At 46.0% G+C, this 19205-nt stretch overlaps 1 protein-coding gene across 2 annotated transcripts in view; it reads left to right on the forward strand.

Moving 5' to 3' along the window:
* Scn10a (sodium voltage-gated channel alpha subunit 10) overlaps positions 1-19205 on the forward strand; it is a 121075-nt gene that overhangs the window by 60325 nt on the left and 41545 nt on the right. For both annotated transcript variants that reach the window (XM_004662102.2, XM_004662101.2), the window contains exons 13-14: positions 5576-5814; positions 8682-8855. In XM_004662102.2, the coding sequence (XP_004662159.2) occupies positions 5576-5814; positions 8682-8855 (413 nt within the window). The remainder of the gene's footprint in view (positions 1-5575; positions 5815-8681; positions 8856-19205) is intronic.

A 19205-nucleotide genomic window follows, 5' to 3' on the forward strand; every position in this document is an offset into this window, starting at 1 on the left:
AACAATGAAAGAGAAGGAAGGAAGGGAGGGAGGGATAAAAGAAGGAAGGGAAGGAAAGTGGGGAGAAGTAGAAAGAAAAGGAAAGGAAAGAAAGAAAACAAGAAGAAAGGAAGAAAATGGAAGGAAGGAAAGAGCAAGGGAAGAAGGAAGAAAGTAAGGAAGGAAGAGAGAGAGAAAGAAAGAAAACCTGAGCATGGGTGACTTTGGTCACGTGAGTGCTCTGAGCATGGGGCATACAGGCTTCTCTAGCTGGATGTCACACCCATTGTAGGGCCTATGAAGACGGTTTTATGTTATCAGAGTCATGATAGGATCTACAGAGCCATCTCTTTGGGAGTCATTGTACCTAAAAAGGTTTGGCCCAAGTCAATAAGAGCTCGACAGTTGACTAAACTCAAGGCCTGCAAGCCGCTCATGCTTGGCATACAAGCTGAGATTTGTCTGTTTATTTTCCAAAGCATAAGAGCAGAGCAGGATAGCAGCAGTGAGAACGGCTGTCCTCACACAGAGCAGGAGAGAGGACATAGCACAGGTTATTAGTCGGGTGCTGAGTGTCTTGAAGGAAAGGTGTGGGAGGCTATGGGGAGCCGGGTAAGTTTTGCCAGTGGGAAGGAAGCATTGATGGCAGAGAATCCCTGAGGCAGGAATGAGAAGGATCAGGGTAGCTGGAACAATAGCAGTAAGAAGAGACAATGCTCAAATACAGTGAGGGGCCAGATCCTCCTGGATCATATTATGGATACTGAACTTCATCTTAAGAGAAGGGAGGTGCCATTAAAGTACTGGGGGTAGGGAAGCTACATTGAACTCTTACAAGGGTTTCTCGGAATACTTGTGGAGAATGGAACTAAGAGAGGACGGCTGTTGGCAGGGAAACCAGCTAGGAGGAAATCAGGAGAGAGATGGAAGTGCTTAGGCTTGTGGGTGGGGCAGCAGGATGATAGACATTGGAAGGATGACAGAGATCTTTAATAGTATAAAATTCAGGGACCAATGATGCCAATGGTTCTGTGCAAACAGCTGAAGGGGTGCTGGCATGATGACTCATGAAGCAAGCAGAGGAAACAGGGAGCTTCACAGAGTGATGAGGGGATGTGCAGGAGTTGGGTCTGGGACATGTTGGACGTCAGGTGCGCTGGGATCATCCGAGCAGGAATGTCCATCAGGAAGCTGACTCCATGATAAATTGTTCTAGAAGTGAGACAACTAGAGGGACTTAGAGATGCATATTTGATAACAATTTGAAGATGGATGGTAACTTTGAAAAAGATGCAAGGGGAGAAGGTGTCAATGCATGGGATCCTTTAAGAAGAGAAGGAGGCTGGGACAGAGTTCTAACAAACCATATTGTTGAATGATTGAGCATAAGAGATGGGTCCAACAAAGGTGTAGCAGTCACCTCCTCATTTCTGAAACAAAACACCCAGCTAGAAGCAGCTCATGGGAGGAAATGGTTTATTTGAGGCTTACAGTTTTAAGGGAGAAGGTTCATCGTAGCAGGGAAAGGATGGCAGAGCAGAGGCAGGCAACACATCTGGTCACATCAGCTAGAAGGTATCAGCAAGAAGGACCTGGCTCTGACCACCCAATGGGCTGAACTAATAAACCTCAAGGTCCATGCTCAGGGACATACCTCCTCCAGCAAGGCTCCACCTCCCAAAGGTCCCAGCAGTGACACACCTCCTCCAGCAAGGCTCCACCTCCCAAAGGCCCCACCAGTCACCCACCTCCTCCAGCAAGGCTCTGCCTCCCAAAGGCCCCACCAGTCACACACCTCCTCCAGCAAGGCTCCACCTCCCAAAGGCTCCACCAGCTAAGGATTGAGTAGGAGGCTTCAGCACAAATACATGAGGCTATGGGGGACATTTTTCATTCAGACAACCACAATAGAAGACTGAAAAAGAAGATGTAAAAGTAGGAGAGGACTCAAAAGAAGACAATGGAGAGCCAAGGGCCTGCAGTCCTTCAGGGAGAATAAAAGAAAAACAGTATCAGTAGAGGCAATGCTTTGGAAAGGTCTGATGTGATGTAGTAGGGCTTCCGTCACACGATCTCATCAGTGATCTGCACAGAAGAGGCTGTCAGAGCAGAGCAGAGGGCATACCAAAAGGGTGCGGAGACTCAGCTGGAGGTGAAGAGATGGAGGTAGTGCTTGCACAACTTCAAGAAGTTTATCTGTGATGCAAAAAGAAATTGAGGGTACACAGCAGAGGAGAGACAGCTAAAGGAGGACCTTTTGGATTTTGTGTTTGGGGATTTGAGTTTTTGTGAGAACATTTACATGGGAAGATCTGGAAGAATAGGAAAGGTGGAAAGTTAAGGACAAAGAGGAATATTTAGCAGAGTACTGATGTGGCAGGAGAGACTGCCAAGTGGGGGCTATAGTAGACAGCTTCACATTGCTGGGACGAACATCCAAATCAGGCACAGTTGTGGGGTGGAAGTGTTTATTTCAAACTTACAGATCTAGGGGGAGGTTCCATCAGTGGCAGAGGAAGATGCTTCCATACATCCAAGCAGAGAGAAGCAACCAGCCAGCAAACACCAAAATCAGCCAGAATGAATGGGCAGCAAGCAGCAGGGACCCTGCCAGAACTCAGATTTTTCCATATACCTCTGGGATAGAAATCAGGTCTGCTTCCAAATACACCTTTGGACTGGACCCCAGGATCTGCCCCCAGTGACACCTCCTTCAAGTTAGAAGTTTTAATAAGGGGATGGAGATATGGCTTAATGGTTAAGGCTCTTACCTGTGAAGCCTAAGGACTCAGGTTTAATCCCCCACTACCCACATAAGCCAGATATACAAGGTTACATATGCATCTGGAATTCATTTGCAGTGGCTAGAGGCCCTGGCATGCCCATTCTCATTCTCTCTCTCTCTCTGTCTCTCTCTCCCTCCCTTCCTCCCTCCCTCCCTCCCTCCAGCTTTCTCTGTCACTCTTTAAAATAAATAAATATATAACATATTTTTTTCTTTTTTTTTTTGGTTTTTCAAGGTAGTGTCTCACTCTGGTCCAGACTGACCTGGAATTAACTCTGTCATCTCAGGGTGACCTTGAACTCATGGCAATCCTCCTACCTCTGCCTCCCGAGTGCTGGGATTAAAGGTGTGCGCCACCACGCCGGGCTCTATAACATATTTTTTAAAGCTTTAATAAAACCCCCTAGTCTATGGAAGACATGCATTCAAACTATCACAGGGACCTTGGCTGTTATTTCAGGGAAGGATATTTGCATAACAGGAAGAAAGTTTCTGATGACTGTTGTGGGAAAGAGACACAACTGTGATCAAAGCTAGTAAGCATGGATTTCTGGTCAGTCAAGATCAGCCTTGCTAATATGGTTTACAAAGCTGAGCCCCTTCCCATCATGCACCACAGACAGGCTGCCTCCTACAAGATGGCAAAGTCTGCACCCACCTTCACTCAACACTGCTTCCTGTGCTTCTTTTTAATGTTAAAATAGGTCCAGGGAACTGCCACTTTTGTTCCAAGTAGGGATGCTTGACCAGTTTTGACATCTGTAGTTTCAAAAATCCACAGAAATGAGAGCTGGGGAGATGGATCAATGGATAAAGTGCTTGCCTTGCAAGCATGAGGATCTGAGTTCAACTCTCAGAATCCATGTGAAAGAAGCAAGGAGTTCAAATGCACAAAGTGGTGCACATGTCTGCAGTTCATTTGCAGAGGCAAGAGGCCCTAGCATTCTCATTCTCATTCCCTCCCTCCCTCCCTCCCTCTCTCTCTCTCTCTCTCTCTCTCTCTCTCTCTCTCTCTCTCTCTCTCTCTCTCTCTCTCACATGAATAAGTAAACAAACAAAAATAATTTAAAAACTCAGGAATGGTTGAGCATGCTTGGAATCTGAGCTTGGGGGAGATGAAGGCGAGCAGGTCGCTTGGGCTCGCTGGCCAGTTTGTCTAGCCTTCTCGGCAAGTTCCGGGCCAGTGAGAGATGCTATCTTTAAAAAAATAAAATAAAATAAAAAGTGAAGGATGAAAAGATCGCTCAGTGGTTAAAGGCACTTTCTTACCAAACCTGCCATCTTGGGTTCAATTTTCAAGCCACTCATGTGCAATGTGCACAAAAGTGGAGTAAGCATCTGGCACTTGTCTTCATTCATACACATGTGCCGAGAAAAATAAGGTTAATTTTTTTGAAAAAGGTAGATGGCACATGTGTAACAGTGTCTGCATTGTCCTTTGGCCTCTCTATGATATGATATACACACATGTGCACGTGCGCTCACACACACGCACAAAAGAAATCCATAGTGAGCAATTAAAACCGCACAGTAGCCAACTTAAATCATCACATCTATGGAAGAACAATGAACACATGTACATGAAAAATGTACCAACATATGTGGGGATAACAGGATCTGAAAATGCCATTTTTACTTCTTGCAGAAGTCAGATTATCCAACAACTAGTGCTAATGTAAATAATGGAAGATTGGGGGGGAAATGAACTGCATCAATACATTTTTTTGAAATATGTAATTTAATTTATTTGAGAGGAAGAAAAGGAAAGAGGCAAAAAGAGAGAAAGAGAGAGAGAGAATGGCCTCAAGCCACTACAAATGAACTCTAGATACATGCAGCCACCTTGTGCCTCTGGCTTATGTGGTCCTGGGGAATCAAACCTGGGTCCTTTAGCTTTGCAGGCAAGTACCTTGTAACCGCTAAGCCATCTCTCCACCTGCATCAATATCTTATTCCTTACCCAAAATAAAGTGCAAACATACCGAAGTTTTAAAAGAAAAGTGAAGGCTGGAGAGAGGGCTTGGCTATGAAGCCTAAGGACCCTGGTTCAAGGCTCTATTCCCCAGTACCCACATAAGCCAGATGCACAAGGGGGTGCATGCATCTGGAGTTCGTTTGCAGTGGCTGGAGGCCCTGGTGTGCCCATTCTCTTTCTCTCTCTGCCTTTTTCTCTCTCTGTCTGTCTGTTGCTCACAAATAAATAAAAATAAACAAAAATAAATTAAAAGAAAAGTGAGTCTAGAAAAGAAAGAGAAAGCCAGAATTTGATTGTGGTGGCTAGACACCCTAGCATGTAAATTCTCTCTCTCTGTCTCTCTGTCTCTCATTAAAAAATATGAAAAAAGAAATGGCTTTGTAGGGCCATAGGGTTCAATAAGAATCCCCAGAGGGGGAATGGAAGAAGCAGAGAAGAGAATCCTCAATCTCTTCAACATCTCAAGGCAGGAAAGGAAGACAGACCAGAACCGACTCAGAAATAGCAGCCATGGGTAGGAGAGAAAAAAAACAGGAAGTCCCAATGTCCTGGGGGTCAAATAGACACCTGGCTTATACATGTTGGGAGAGGCAGAGCGAGTTAAGTACCAGGAACTATTTGAATTTGGATGGGGTGAAAAACCAAAGAGGAGGACAGAAAGGGGTTAGGAAAAGATGGCTTGGTGGGTAAAGTGTTTTCCATGCAAGGGAGATACGGCTGAAGTAAGATGTTGGTATATATTGATAAGGAAGGATCTAGGGCATGACCACAGGATGGGAAATCCAAGGCGACCCTTGACTGACAGCTGTCATTGTCCACACACACCTCTAATGCAGAACTCGAGGACTCTGAATTCAGATGCCCACCTTGCCTGATCAGATTGGCTCAGAAGTATCTGATCTGGGAGTGCTGTCCCAAGTGGGTGAAGCTCAAGACGCTTCTCTTTGAGCTGGTGACAGACCCCTTTGCGGAGCTCACCATCACCTTGTGCATCGTGGTGAATACTGTGTTCATGGCCATGGAGCACCACCACATGACGGACGCCTTCGAAGCCATGCTCCAGATTGGCAACATTGTGAGTAGCGCCCCCCCCCAACACACACACGCTGGCCGCACTGCCTGAGCCGTCATGGCGGGAGAGGTGGGTGGTTGCATGCCTTCACTGGGTGCCATGCTGGTCTCCCCAGCTGAGCATAGAGCGGCAGTGCAGATGTGTGGACAGTGAGTCAAGACCAGAGGGGCCAAACTGAGCGGAAGATTGAGCAAGCTCCAAAAAGAGGAAGGAGCAGCGAGGACGGGACAGTAGCTCTAGGCTAAGGCATTTGCTCTGCAAGCTTTAGAACCTGGGTTCAAATCCCATGCCCCCACATAATGCTGGATGGGGTGGTGCACGCCTATAGTCCCAGCGCTAAGGAAGCAGAGACAGAGGATCCCTGGGGCTCACTGGGGCTCACTGGTGAGCTAGTCTAGACAGTGCAGTAAACTCGGGGTTCAGTGACAGATCCTGTCTCAAAGAATAAGATGGAGAGTGACTGAGATTCCCGTGTTGAACTCTGGCTTCCACAACATGCGCGCGCACGCACACACACACACACACACACACACACACAGACACCAAAAACATACACACCTTCATGTACACCACACACATACATACATATGAAAAAGAAGGAAAGAAGGAAGGGGGAGAAAGAACGAAAGAAAGAAAGAAAGAAAGAAAGAAAGAAAGAAAGAAAGAAAGAAAGAAAGGAAGGAAGGAAGGAAGGAAGGAAGGAAGGAAGGAAGGAAGGAAGGAAAGTAGGGGAGGGATGAAGGGAGGGAGGAAGGTTGGGAGGGAAAGAGAAAGAGAGGGAAGTAAGGAAGGGAGAGGGAAGGAAAGGAAAGAGGGAAAGAAGGGAGACAAAAAGAGAAGGAAGGAAGGAAGGAAGGAAGGAAGGAAGGAAGGAAGGAAGGAAGGAAGGGAGGGAGGAAAGAAGGGAGGGAGGGAGGGAGGGAGGGAGGGAGGGAGGGAGGGAGGGAAGAAGGCAGGAAGGAGGGAGGGAAGGAAGGGAGGGGAGAAAGAGAGAAAGGCGTGCGTTGATTCCTGTGATGAGTCCTGTGCTTTATGACTGTCACTCACTCCCAGTCATACACCACCCGGAGACTGTCATCATCCTCGGATCACAAGAGTGCACTGAGGCTCAGAGAAGTCGCCTGTCCTGCCCAAGGTTGCATAGACAGGAAGAGCCAGCTAAGGCAGGGGACCTCAGCCCCTCCCCCACACCACACTATGTCGCCTACGGAGGATGCCCAGCGGAGGATGCCCAGCGGAGGTCCTTTGAGCTCCACATTTGCAGTCCTGTGGCACTAGACAAGCCTCTCACATTCCCACCCATCCTGCTGCCTGTCAGGGAGAGGCCAGTGCTTGCTCTGGGCTCTCCAGAAGTTTCCATGACAGCATATGAGGACAAAGTCCCGAGCCTCAACCTTCTTTCTCTCTTTGCTCTCTCCTTCCTTGCTAGATTTTGCAAGGCCTGAGCTGGATCCTGACCTCACAGTTTGTTACTTTTCTCTCCTATTTAAGACAATCAGGAACACTCAAAGCCAAGCGGAATCTTAGAGACCCAGTATTTCTGTTCTTCTTAACCACTACTATTTATTGATGAGTTACTATCTGCCAAAGAAATGCACAAGCAATAGCTGTTACACCCATTGCACAGATGAAAGAAAGTGAGGCATGGAAAGAGGGCATCACTTATCCAAGCTTACCCAGGTAGCAAGGTGGCCGAGCTGGGATGTTCACCTGGGTCTATGCTGCCCTGCAACCGCACTTTTTAACTACTGAACCAGACCAACTCCTCATTGGTGGCGGTCAGCCTGGTGATCATCTACTTACTGCAAACCCACCACTGCCCGCATGGGAGCCTGAATGCCAGAGCAAATTCCCTGGGCATCAGGGGCCCTGAGATCACCTCCGCTGAGCTGGTCATTCCCACCCCCAGGTCCTCAGGAACATGCAGAGCACATAGAAGCGGGACAGGATAGGAGGCTGTGCTACTTTCTTTTTTTCTTTTTCTGGTACGTGTAAGTATGTGTGAGTGTGGGTCCACGTGTGCCATGATGCGTGTGTGGAGGCCAGAGGACAAGTCCCGGGGTCAGCTCTCACCTTCTGCCTTGCTTGAAGTCGGGTCTCCTCGCTGTTGGAGCTCACTAGGCTAGCCAACCTGCGACCTTCCAGGCGGGTCTCCTGTTTCTACCTCCCTCTTACCTCAGGCGTGCTGGGATTACAGATGTCACAGCTATGGCGTCGGGCTTTGCAGGGGTTCTGGGCATTGGAACTCAGGTTCTCACACTGCATGGCAAGTGATTAATCCATCTCTTTGGCCCTCCTTTTCATTTTATATTTTTGGCACATGTATATTTGTGTGATGTGTGTACATGTGGGTACATGTGTTTATGCATGTAGATGCCTGTGTGAGTGCATGCATGTGGAGGCTAGAGGTTGATGTCAGATGTCTTCCCCAATCGTTCTCCATCTTATTTACCAAGAGCTCACCAATTCAGCTAGATCAGTTAGCCAGCAAGACCCAGAAATCCTCCTGCCTCTGCGTCCCTGGCATTAAGTTTACACACACACTGCCACTCCTGTCTTTTACATGGGTGCTTGGGATACGAACTCAGGCCCTCACATGTTCACAACATGCACTTTACCGACTGAGCCAGAGTATACATGATTCAAAAAGGGAACCTATACCAAACAATTTGAGACAAGAACTTGATTATGTAACCCAGACTAGCCTTGAACTTGAGATCATCCTGCCTCAGCATCCTGAGTGCTGGGATTATAGGCACGTGCCACCACGCCCATCAAGACTGCTGTTTTATAACCAGGCTACTTTCATTTTCTTCGCTGTCCCCAAATCCAGAGACCCCACTGTGATGAAAACTTGCTTCCATCCCCAGGTCTTTACCGTGTTTTTTACTGCTGAGATGGTCTTCAAAATCATCGCCTTCGACCCTTACTACTACTTCCAGAAGAGGTGGAATATCTTCGACTGCATCATCGTCACCATGAGCCTCTTGGAATTGAGCATGGCCAAGAAGGGGAGCTTGTCCGTGCTTCGGACCTTCCGCTTGGTGAGTTTTGCTTTTGGTGCTTTTGTTTTCTCTGTTGGCCACTTGGGAAACTCCCACCCAGGGAGGTCCTGAGAAGCTGACCCCTGGGGGACAAACATCGTTGTCCGGGGACTCTGACAGCCATTTCCCTATTTCTCTCCTGCCCCTGTGGCCGAGGAATGCAGGGCACAGCTCTGGAAAGCCCAAGATTTGGTTCTAGGGGAGCCCCAGGTTTTCACTGACTCCGTGGGCATGTGCTTTCTCTTCTCTGGAATGTGTCTCATTTGCACCAAGAGGGGCTTCCAAGCCCTGGGCTTTTCTCTTAACAAATAACCATAGCACTCAATTTTTCAAATTCCTGAGGCATAGTGCTACACCCTTGCTGTAACGGACCTAGTGTTGTGCTCACAACAGCCCTGAGACAGGGTTGCTTCCAAAGTCCTCATGGGTTAGATGAAGAAAACAGACACAAGGAGTGGTTAAATGATGACCCCAGTGTCTTCCAGCAAGACAGCAAGCAAGTGGCTTACAGAACTTCCGACTCCTGAGTCCCAGCTCCTTCCTGCCTCAAAGAGGCATTCTCTTATTCCCTGTATAGGCCGTACTGCAAACTCAGCTCCAGGGCGCCCTCTGCAGGAAGAGTCCCCCCAGTCATGTTCATCTGGCCTGCAAGCCACCCACTCTTAGAACTGCATTTATCCACCAAGTCTATCAGATTCTCAGGAGGTGAGCTTGGGGTCACTGCAGTCCCCAAATCCTCAGGCCATCTGGAGAAAGCTCAGAGTCTCGCGGACTCTTGGGAGCAGATCAAAGGCCTGAAGAAATGGCAAGGCTTGTTAGAAATAGTGTTCTCTGTATTCTCTCAGTACCTACGAGGAGTCCAGTGTCTAGTTTTGAAGAGAGGAAACAACATGTAAGAGAGAACAGAGCACCCAGCAATGTCAACAAGTGCAGCTGGGAGGCATTGGGTACCCAGAAGCTGAAGAACTTACAAGGTTCAGGTGAACTGTGAGGCCTAGGGCAGAAAGTATGATTGAGACCCGGCTGGGCACTCAGGGAAGCAGGGAAGGTCAGCTCACTCCTTGTATCACTTGCCCTCTCATCGTTAGGACAAAATACCTGACAAAAATCAGCTTAAGGGAAGGGAAGGGGAGCTTTATTTCAGCCTCCAGTTCCAGGTCACAGTCCATCACGGCGGGGAAGGCGTGGTGGCAGGAGCTGGAGGTGGCTGCTCACATTCAGTCCACGGTGAGGAAGCAGAGTGAGGAATGCTGCTGAGCAGCCAGCGCTCTCCTTTTATACAGTCCAGGACCCTGGCCCGTGGGAAGGTGCTGCCCACAGTTAAGGGGGCTTGCTACCTTAGTTATCCTCGTCATGATAATCCCTCACTTGCAGAGAGGCTCACCTAGTCTACGTAACCCCTCACAGTGATTCTACATCCCATCAAGTTGACAATCAATGTAAGTCATCTCACTCCGCCCACACTAAGCACAGTGCACAAATCTGAGGAGGACTTACATACAGATCATGATTCATGCAAAACCCACGGCTTGTCCATAACTGTTAGAACCCCATTTTATCATGGATAAACCTGCAACTTGTAAAGTGTCCATGTCTACAAGCCAAGTCACTCGCCGTGACAGTGAGTCTCCCCTGTCAACGTGACCTAGGAGACACACCTCTGGGCATGTCTGTGGGCATGTCTGCCAGTAGCTCCTTTTGGGAGACAAGGAACTTCATGGGTACCTTCTCCATCTATGATGGAATGTTGACAGGTCAGATCTTTCACAGGAAGCCACAACCGCTGTGACTTCGCGAGTGTGACAGTTCTGTTGTGTCCAAACGACAGGATTCCACAGCACTCCTCCCCATCCTCTGGCTCACACAGCTCTCCACACCTCAGTCACGCTTGTCCCTGAGCCCCGGAGGAGATGGCGCAGAGGCCCCGTCAAGGATGGAGTGCACAATAGTCACTTATTCTCAGCACTTTGATCAGATGTGCATCTCTGCACAAAGTATTGCCTATCATTTTGTTATTTTTTTTTACATTCAGAAATCTCCTTTGTTAATTCTATCAATTTATCTGCAGACATTTAAATTCTTTAACATAAGTATACCATTTGCAAAAAATGCATTTTGTTTCTTCTTTTCTGTTTTTTTTTTAAATTATTTCATTTATTTATTTATTAGAGAGGGAGACAGAAAAGGAGAGACAGAGGGAGAATGGACACACCAGGGCCTCAAGCCACTGCAAACAAACTCCAGGCGCTTGTGCCATCATGGGCATCTGGCTTCTATGTGGGATCTAGAGAATCAAAATCGAACCTGGGTCCTTGGCAAGAGCTTTAACTGCTAAACCAGCCCTTCTTTTCTAATTCTTATGCCGTTTGAGGCTGTTTACTATTAAATTGTACTGGCTAGGACATCCAGTGCTCTGTGGAAAATAAGTGTGAAGAGCAGACATCCTGGTTGTTTCCTTGGCTGAGAATGTTTTTAATATCTCGCCATAAAACATTTAGGCAGGTTTAAAAAAAAAAAAACCTAGGGCTGGAGAGATGGCTTAGTGGTTAAGGCATTTGCCTGCAAAGCCAAAGTCCCTGGTTCAATTCCCCAGGACCCATGTAACACATATGCATAAGGGGGCGCATGCATATTGAGTTGGTTTGTAGTGGCTGAAGGCCCTGATGTGACGTGCCCATTCCCTCTCTCTCCCTCCCTCCCCACCCCTCTCTCTCTCTCTTTCTCTGTGTGTCATAAATACAATTAAATTTAAAAAATCTTTAAAAGTTGCCATTTAAGAAAGTTCTTTTTTATCGAGAACATTTGTCATGAATGGTTGTTTATTTAATTTTATCAGACTATTGTTCTGCATGTAAGATAGTAACATATTTTACGTTAATAATTAACACATTAGTATTTAACAATAACAATGGTATGCTTGAAACAATGGCCCAAGAGAAGATTTTGAATGTCCTCACCATCAAGAAGTGGTGTTTAAGGCGACATGTATGCTAATAACCCTGATACACAAACTGAAACATCTCCTTGCATCCTATCTGTAAGATTATTTTGTCAATGCAAAGAAAAATGACATCAGACTCACTCTGCTCCTAAAGGTAAAAGAAAATCGAGGGTGCTGTGGAGGTGCTCAGCAGGTAGGAGCACCTGCTGTGTGAGCATGAGGACCAGAGCTTGACCCCATGAAGCCCTGCAAAGGGCCAGGCACGACACTGGAGAGGTGGCTCGGCCGTGAAGGCGCTTGCCTGCAAAGCAAAAGTCCCTGGTTCAATTCCCCAGTACTCACATACAGCCAGATGCACAAAGTGGTGCACACATCTGGAGTTCATTTGCAGTGGCTGGAGGCCCTGGAGGGCTCATTCTGTCTCTGTCTCTCATTTTCCTAAGAATTTCTTTTATCTCAACATTCACTTTTATTTATTTTAGCTACAGTTTTGCCTGCTATATTCTTGTTTCTTTTTGGAGTGTGTGTTGTGTGTGGGGGGTGTAGTATGGGTATGTGGTATATGCACACATGGTATATGCACACCCTCCATGCACACACATACAGAGGCCGGAAGAGAATGTCCGGGGTCTTCCTCTGTTGTTCAGTCTCTGATTTCCTGAGACAGCTTCTCTCACTAAATCCAGTGTTGCCATTCTCCATCAGACTGGCCGGCCAGGTACCCCAGCAATTCTCCCATCTTCACTCCCCACAGGACTGGGGTTTCAGGCAGCTGTGGCCACAGCCAGAGGTCATGTGGGGGCTGAGGATTGAACTCATGCTGGCTCAGGCTCTCTCAGGCCCTCATGCTTGTGCAGCAAACGCTCTTAGTGATCAAAGCTACTTTACCAGCCCCCCCCCCCCATATTCTGATTTCTTGATGTACATCACCTGTACTTAGGCCATCTTTTTTTCTTCATAATGATTATTTGTGTTTTCTCTCATCTCTTTTCATTAGTCTTGCCAAGAATCGTAAATTTAATTAGCTTTTTTCAAAGAACTGACTTTTGGAACAACCAAGCTCGTTGATCCTCTCGGTATCATTGATGTGTTCCGAATTCAATTAAATCTGCATCTAATCTTCATTGCATCCTCCATATGACTTATCCTGTGCTTTCCTAGCTTCTTAACACACAATTTTCAGTCTAGTTGCCTTTCCAATGCCTCCATTTGAGACTTCAACTTCCTTCCAAGAACTGCTTTCATCTGTAAAATTTTCCTTGTTGTTTGATCCTAAATATTTCCTGATTTCAACTTTTGATATAATCCTTTGACCCAAAGGTTAATTAGAAGTGTGGTTCCTCATTTTAAAGCATTCAGCTCAGTGGTTAAGACGCTTGCCTCCAGAGCTTAAGGACCCCAGTTTGGTTCCCCAGCACCCACGTAAAGCCAGATGCGCAAGGTGGCACATGCGTCTGGAGTTTGTTTGCCGTTACTGGAAGAGCTAGTGCACCAATCCTCACTCTCTCAGTGTCTGCCCCCTCTCTCCGTCTCAAATAAATAAATAAAACTTTTTATTTTTATATTTATTTATTTATTTATTTTGGTTTTTCAAGATAGGGTCTCACTCTAGCCAAGGGTGACCTGGAATTCACTATGTAGTCTCAGGATGGCCTCAAACTCATGGTGGTCCTCCTACCTCTGCCTCCCGAGTGCTGGGATTAAAGGCGCGCACCACCATGCCCGTCATAAAACTTTTTAAAAAGCATATGTGGGGCCTACAAAGCCCAAGGACCCAGAATCGATTCTCCGGTACCCACGTAAGTCAGATGCACAAGGTGGTGCATGTGTCTAGAGTCTGTTTACAGTAATTAACAGTCCTGGTGCACCCATTATCACTCTCTCTCTCTCCCTTCCTCCCTGCTTCCCTCTCCCTCCTTCCATCAGTCCCTCCCTCCCCCCCCCTCAGATAAATAAATAAAATATTTTTAAAGACACATGTAATATTTCTGGTTATCTTTGTGGCACTGGCTTCCAGCTTAATTGTCTGATAGAGAACAATGCTGTGTGGTTTGAATACTTTGAAATGTATTGAGGCATTCACTTTGACTCAATATCTTGAAAATATTCCTTATGTCCTCAAGAAAAGATGTATTCTGCAGCTTGTGGGGCACGTTGTTGCATATACCCTTTGGGTAGGGAAGCTTCATTGTGTGGGACATTCTATATGCCTGCTTTTTCTCGTCGGCTGCTTGTTCTAGCGATTGCTGAGAAGGTGGTATATAAAAATATCCCCACTATCATTACGCCATGTCTATCTCTCAGACGGTTCTGTCTTGAGTCTGTATTATTAAGTGCGCACATAACTTGTTATATCTTCCCAGTAAAATGAAACTTTTATTATTATGAGAAGCCTTCTTTATCTCTAGAACTGTTTTCACTTTAAAACAATCTACTTTGCCTCATGTTAATCAACTTGCTTTCTTTGGTTTACAGTGAGTCTGTTATTTATTTTTTTTTTAGCCACATTTCTACATACAGCCTCAGGGATTTTGCCTCTTGCAAATTGCCTATTGTCATATTTTGGATTATTTTTGAGCTCTGTCAACCCAATCTTCATCTTTTAGCCAAAGCATTTAGTCCACTTATTTAATTATAAATACAGATATATTTGGGTAAGAGTCTATCATTAAATTGACCTCTGGTTCTTCATTCTCTTCCTCTGCCCTCCCCCCTTCCTCCTTGACTTTGTATTATATGTTTTCCTTGTTATATCTCCCCTTGTCCTGATTTGGAAACTAAATCTCCTGTTTTTGTTCTTTAAGTGATGATTTTAAACCAAAGCATAAGCAGTTAACTTAGTCAAAGCCTCACAGAGCTAAAATCTTCTCTTTCCCCCAGGTCTTTTCATTCTAATTGATATTTCCTAACTTTTCTTCCTACTAAGAAGTTTAATTTTATATTGTTTTTAATATATATTTTTACTGGAGAGATGGCTTAGCATTTAGCCTAAGCACCCAGGTTTGACTCTCCAGTGCCCACACAAACCACGTGCACCAGGTGGCACATGTGTCTAAAGTTTGTTTGCAGTGGCTAGAGACCCTGCTGTGCCTCTCTCTCTCTCTCTCTCTCTCTCTCTCTCTCTCTCTCTCTCTCTCTCTCTCTCTCTCCTCTCCTCTCCTCTCCTCTCCTCTCCTCTTCTCTTCTCTCTCTCTCTGTCTCTCTCTCTCTCTCTGTGTGTGTGTGTCTCTTTCTCTCAAGTAAATAAATAAAAATATTTTTATTGATTGATTTCTATGAGAGGAAGAGAGAGACAGAGTGGGTGCGCCTGAGCCTTTTGCCACTGCAAACAAACTCCAGATGCATGTGCCACTTTGTACATCTTATTTTATGCGGATGCTAGGAAACTGAACCCAGGGACAACAGGTTTTATAAGCAAGTGCCTTTAACTGCTGAGTCATCTCTTCAGCCCTGATTTTTTATTTTCTTTAAAAAAAAAAATCATGGGACTGAAAGGTGTAGCTCAGTGGTAGAATGCGGACTTAGCATGCCCTAGATGTAGAATAGCTGTCTGGCTTTGCAAAGATGATGGATGGTGGTAGGTAGATAGGTAGGTAGATAGATAGATAGATAGATAGATAGATAGATAGATAGATAGATAGAAAGATAGATAGATAGATAGATAGATAGATGATAGATAATAGATGCACTAGCCCATGACTAACGATGCGAGCTGTTGTTCAATCTCAATGCCTCCGTAGCTGAGCCCCACTCAAGGTTCATTTCTCACCCACATCAAGTCCAGTGTAAGCCAGGCTATAGTGGGGCTCCTTCATGAGGCAGCTTTGCCACATCTGAAGAGGGCCTTTCAGCCTTCAGAGTTTGCCTCCTGCTTGTTGAATAAAGGAGGACAACTTTTTAACTTTCTTATTGATGATTTTCCTACACAGACATAATGTAGTTTGATCATGACCCTCTCCCACGACCTGCACTTGTCCCCTCCACTGAACCTCTTCCTCCTTCCAACCAGCCCCTCTTTCTACCTTGATGACTCTGCTTTTTGCCCTTCTCCACCACCCATGACAGAATGCTGACGGGCTTGATATTGTGCAGGCCAAGTAACAACAGCTACTGTGAGGTCAAGAAGGCAACAGCCACTTTGTGTGTGGCAGATACGCTCCACGGCCCTCCTCCTGGTCCTCTGGCTCTTACGTTCTTTCCACTCCCACTCCTTCAGCTCCCCGAGCCTTGGAGGTGGTCATATAGATGAGTCATCTGGCACTGAGCACTCCACAGTCACTTCTTCTCAGAATTTTGATGAGCTTCAAGTGTCCCCAGTAGTCACCACCATCTGCAAAAAGCAGCTTCTATGACCAATGGTGAAAAGCAGCACTAATCTACAGGCACAAACAAAAATGTGTAGAGGAAATTTTAATGGGCATAACGTACTTATTTAGGCAAGCAACAGTAGTAGACTCCCTCCTAGGGTCAATGGTCTTCCCAGCTATAAGCTTTTGACTAGGTTTTCAGTGTGTTTCCTTATGAGGGAGAGAGACAGACAGACAGACAGAATTGGCAGATGCGGGCCTCCAGCCACTGTAGTTGAACTCCAGATGTATGAGCCACCTTGTAAGTTTGTATCACCTTGGACATCTGGCTTATGTGGCATCTGAAGAATCGAACATGAGTCCTTAGGCTTCAAAGGCAAGTTCCTTAACTGCTAAGCCATTTCTCCAGCCCTTTAGTCAATGTTTTTGAAATGACAGTATCTCTTTACAATGAGCTAATTTTTTAAAAAAAGAAGAAGAAGAGTCTTGAATTCATTGTGAGCTCCAAGTAGGCAGGAACTGACTCTCTTTTATATATATATTTTTTTCATCTCTATTTATTTATTTGAGAGTGACAGAGAGAGAGAGAGAGAGAGAGAGAGAAGCAGATAGAGAGAGAGAATGGGCATGCCAGGGCCTCCAGCCACTGCAAATGAGCTCCAGACACGTGCGCCCCCTTGTGCATCTGGCTAACGTGGGTCCTGGGGAATCAGGCCTCGAACCGGGATCCTTAGGCTTCACAGCCAAGCGCTTAACCGCTAAGCCATCTCTCCAGCCCCAATGAGCTAATTTTGATGCTGTTCAAAATAAATGCAATTCCCATCGGACCCCTAAGTCTGTGAGCCGTCACAGTAGTGGCTAATGTCCCACAGCCTCCTTGGAACTGGTTGAGAAGTTGTCCCAGGAAAGTTGGTTCCAGCTAGTGATTCAAGGATTCAAAATTACCCATCTCATGATGTTACCCACCCCTGTGGCAGCTGTGGAAGTTGCAGAGAGAGGGGGCAGAGGATTTTATGGCCAGGGCAGAAGTGCTGCATGCTCACTTGCATACTCTTCATTCCACTGATATAAACCAGTAACACAACTCTATCTGCAAGTGAAGCTGACTAGAAAAACTGTCTTCCCTTGGTTTGAAAGGGAGAAAATTGAGTCCTCATCTTTATTTAATTTTTGGATGAAACCATGCTGATTTAGGGGCTGGAGACATGGCTTAGTGGGGAAGGTGCTTGCTTGCAAAACCTAAGAACTCATGTTTTAATCTCCAGGTTCCACATAAGCCAGACACACAGTGACGCAAGCACACAATGTCTCCCATGCACTCAAGGGGCGCACACTTCTGGAGTGCATTCACAGCAGCTGAAGGCCATGGCATGCCCATTCATTTTCTCTGTCTCTCAATAAACTTTTTAAATGTTGACTTAAGCCGGGCATGGTGGCACACATCTTTAATCCCAGCACTTGGGAAGCAGAGGTAGGAAGATCACCATGAGTCTGAGGCCACCCTGAGACTAGATAGTGAATTCCAGGTCAGCCTGGGCTAGAGCGAGACCTTACTTTGAAAAAACAAAATGCTGATTTTTATTGACAGATCATTGATGCACCTAAGCTTTCTTTGTTCAGCACCTTCTGTGGTATTTGATAGAAAGGGGGACCCAATGGTCATGTCAGCCTGTCTTCCAATATGTTTCGTGACTACAAGACTGATTTCATCACCAAACGGTGACTTCCCCATGGACATCAGACATCAGGCCTACTTTTCATTCTCTTTTCCCAATAAATCATCCTCATTGAAGATATAAAGAAGTGGAAGATAAGTAATTGGCTTCAAGTCAATTTCTAGCGAAATATATCCACTTTCACCATCTTGGTTTATGTCCTACCTGCATTTTTCCCCTTCAGTGATGTTTTTATATTGGCTCTGAGATTAACTAAAGAAATTGTGTGCTACTTATGAAAGAATATTTAGCAGCTACTATAAGTAGTTTGCAAGTTATCATTGTATGGTAACATGAAGATGTCCTTTTAGCGTACCAATCTGGGCAAAGGCTATGGGGACAGTTAGATGGGGGCAGAGGTGAAGACTGTGAGAAGCACGGACACGACACGGAGCATTGGTCTCCTCCCCGACTCTTTCTAGGGCTCAACAGGAGCCAGCCAGGTTGTGTGACTTTACAGCCCAGCAGCACAGCAGATGCTGTCTAACGTGTGTTGACTGCTTGGCTAAGAGTTGAGACCTCCAAATCAGGATACCTGTGGATTATCAAGTGGACAGATCCTGATATATCTATAATATATAATTTATTTATTTAAGAGAAAGCGGTATACATATGTATAGATAGAGAGAGAGAGAATGGGCACACCAGGGCCTCTAGCCACTGCAAATGAACTCCAGATGCATCTTGTGCATTTGGCTTTATGTGGGTCCTGGGGAATCCAACTCAGGTCCTTAGCTTTTGCAGGTAAGTACCTTAACCATGGAGCCATCTCTCTGACTCAATCCTGCTTTTTGTTGGTTGGTTGGCTGATTGTCATCCTTTAAAGGGGAAAAACACAAAGGTGATAGAAGATGTGGTTTGAATGAGAAATGTGCCCCCTGGCTCATGTACCTGACACTTGGTCTGCAGCTGTTGGCCATGTTTTGAAAGGTTGCAGAACCTTTCAGAGGTGACACCTTGCTGAAGGAAGTGGATCCCTGGGGTGGGCCTTGAGGTTTTATAGCTTGGCCCTGCTTCCTGTTTGTCCTCGGCATCCTGACTGGCTGTGGTGTGACAAGCTGCCACACACTCCCACTGCCACACTTTCCCTGCAGTGCGAGGGGGGGTATGCCCTTGAACTGTAAGCCAAAGTAAACCCTGCCTCCCTTCGGATGTTTCTTCTTGGGTATTTGGTGACAGAAAAGTAATATGGAAGATGATGTAATTTGCATTCTGTAGTGAGAAGTATGCACATTCCGCTCACTGTTCAGCGAGAAGTTAATTAAGATTGCTCCTGAAGGAGATTCTAATATTAATTTCTAACCCTCTCACCTCAGATAATTACGGAACCCGTGGAAGTCCCTAGCCAAGTGCGAGAAGGCACGCTTCAATGCCTGGTGCTTTTGCT

Source organism: Jaculus jaculus, chromosome 17 (genome assembly GCF_020740685.1).
Source record: "Jaculus jaculus isolate mJacJac1 chromosome 17, mJacJac1.mat.Y.cur, whole genome shotgun sequence".
Taxonomy (NCBI): domain Eukaryota; kingdom Metazoa; phylum Chordata; class Mammalia; order Rodentia; family Dipodidae; genus Jaculus; species Jaculus jaculus.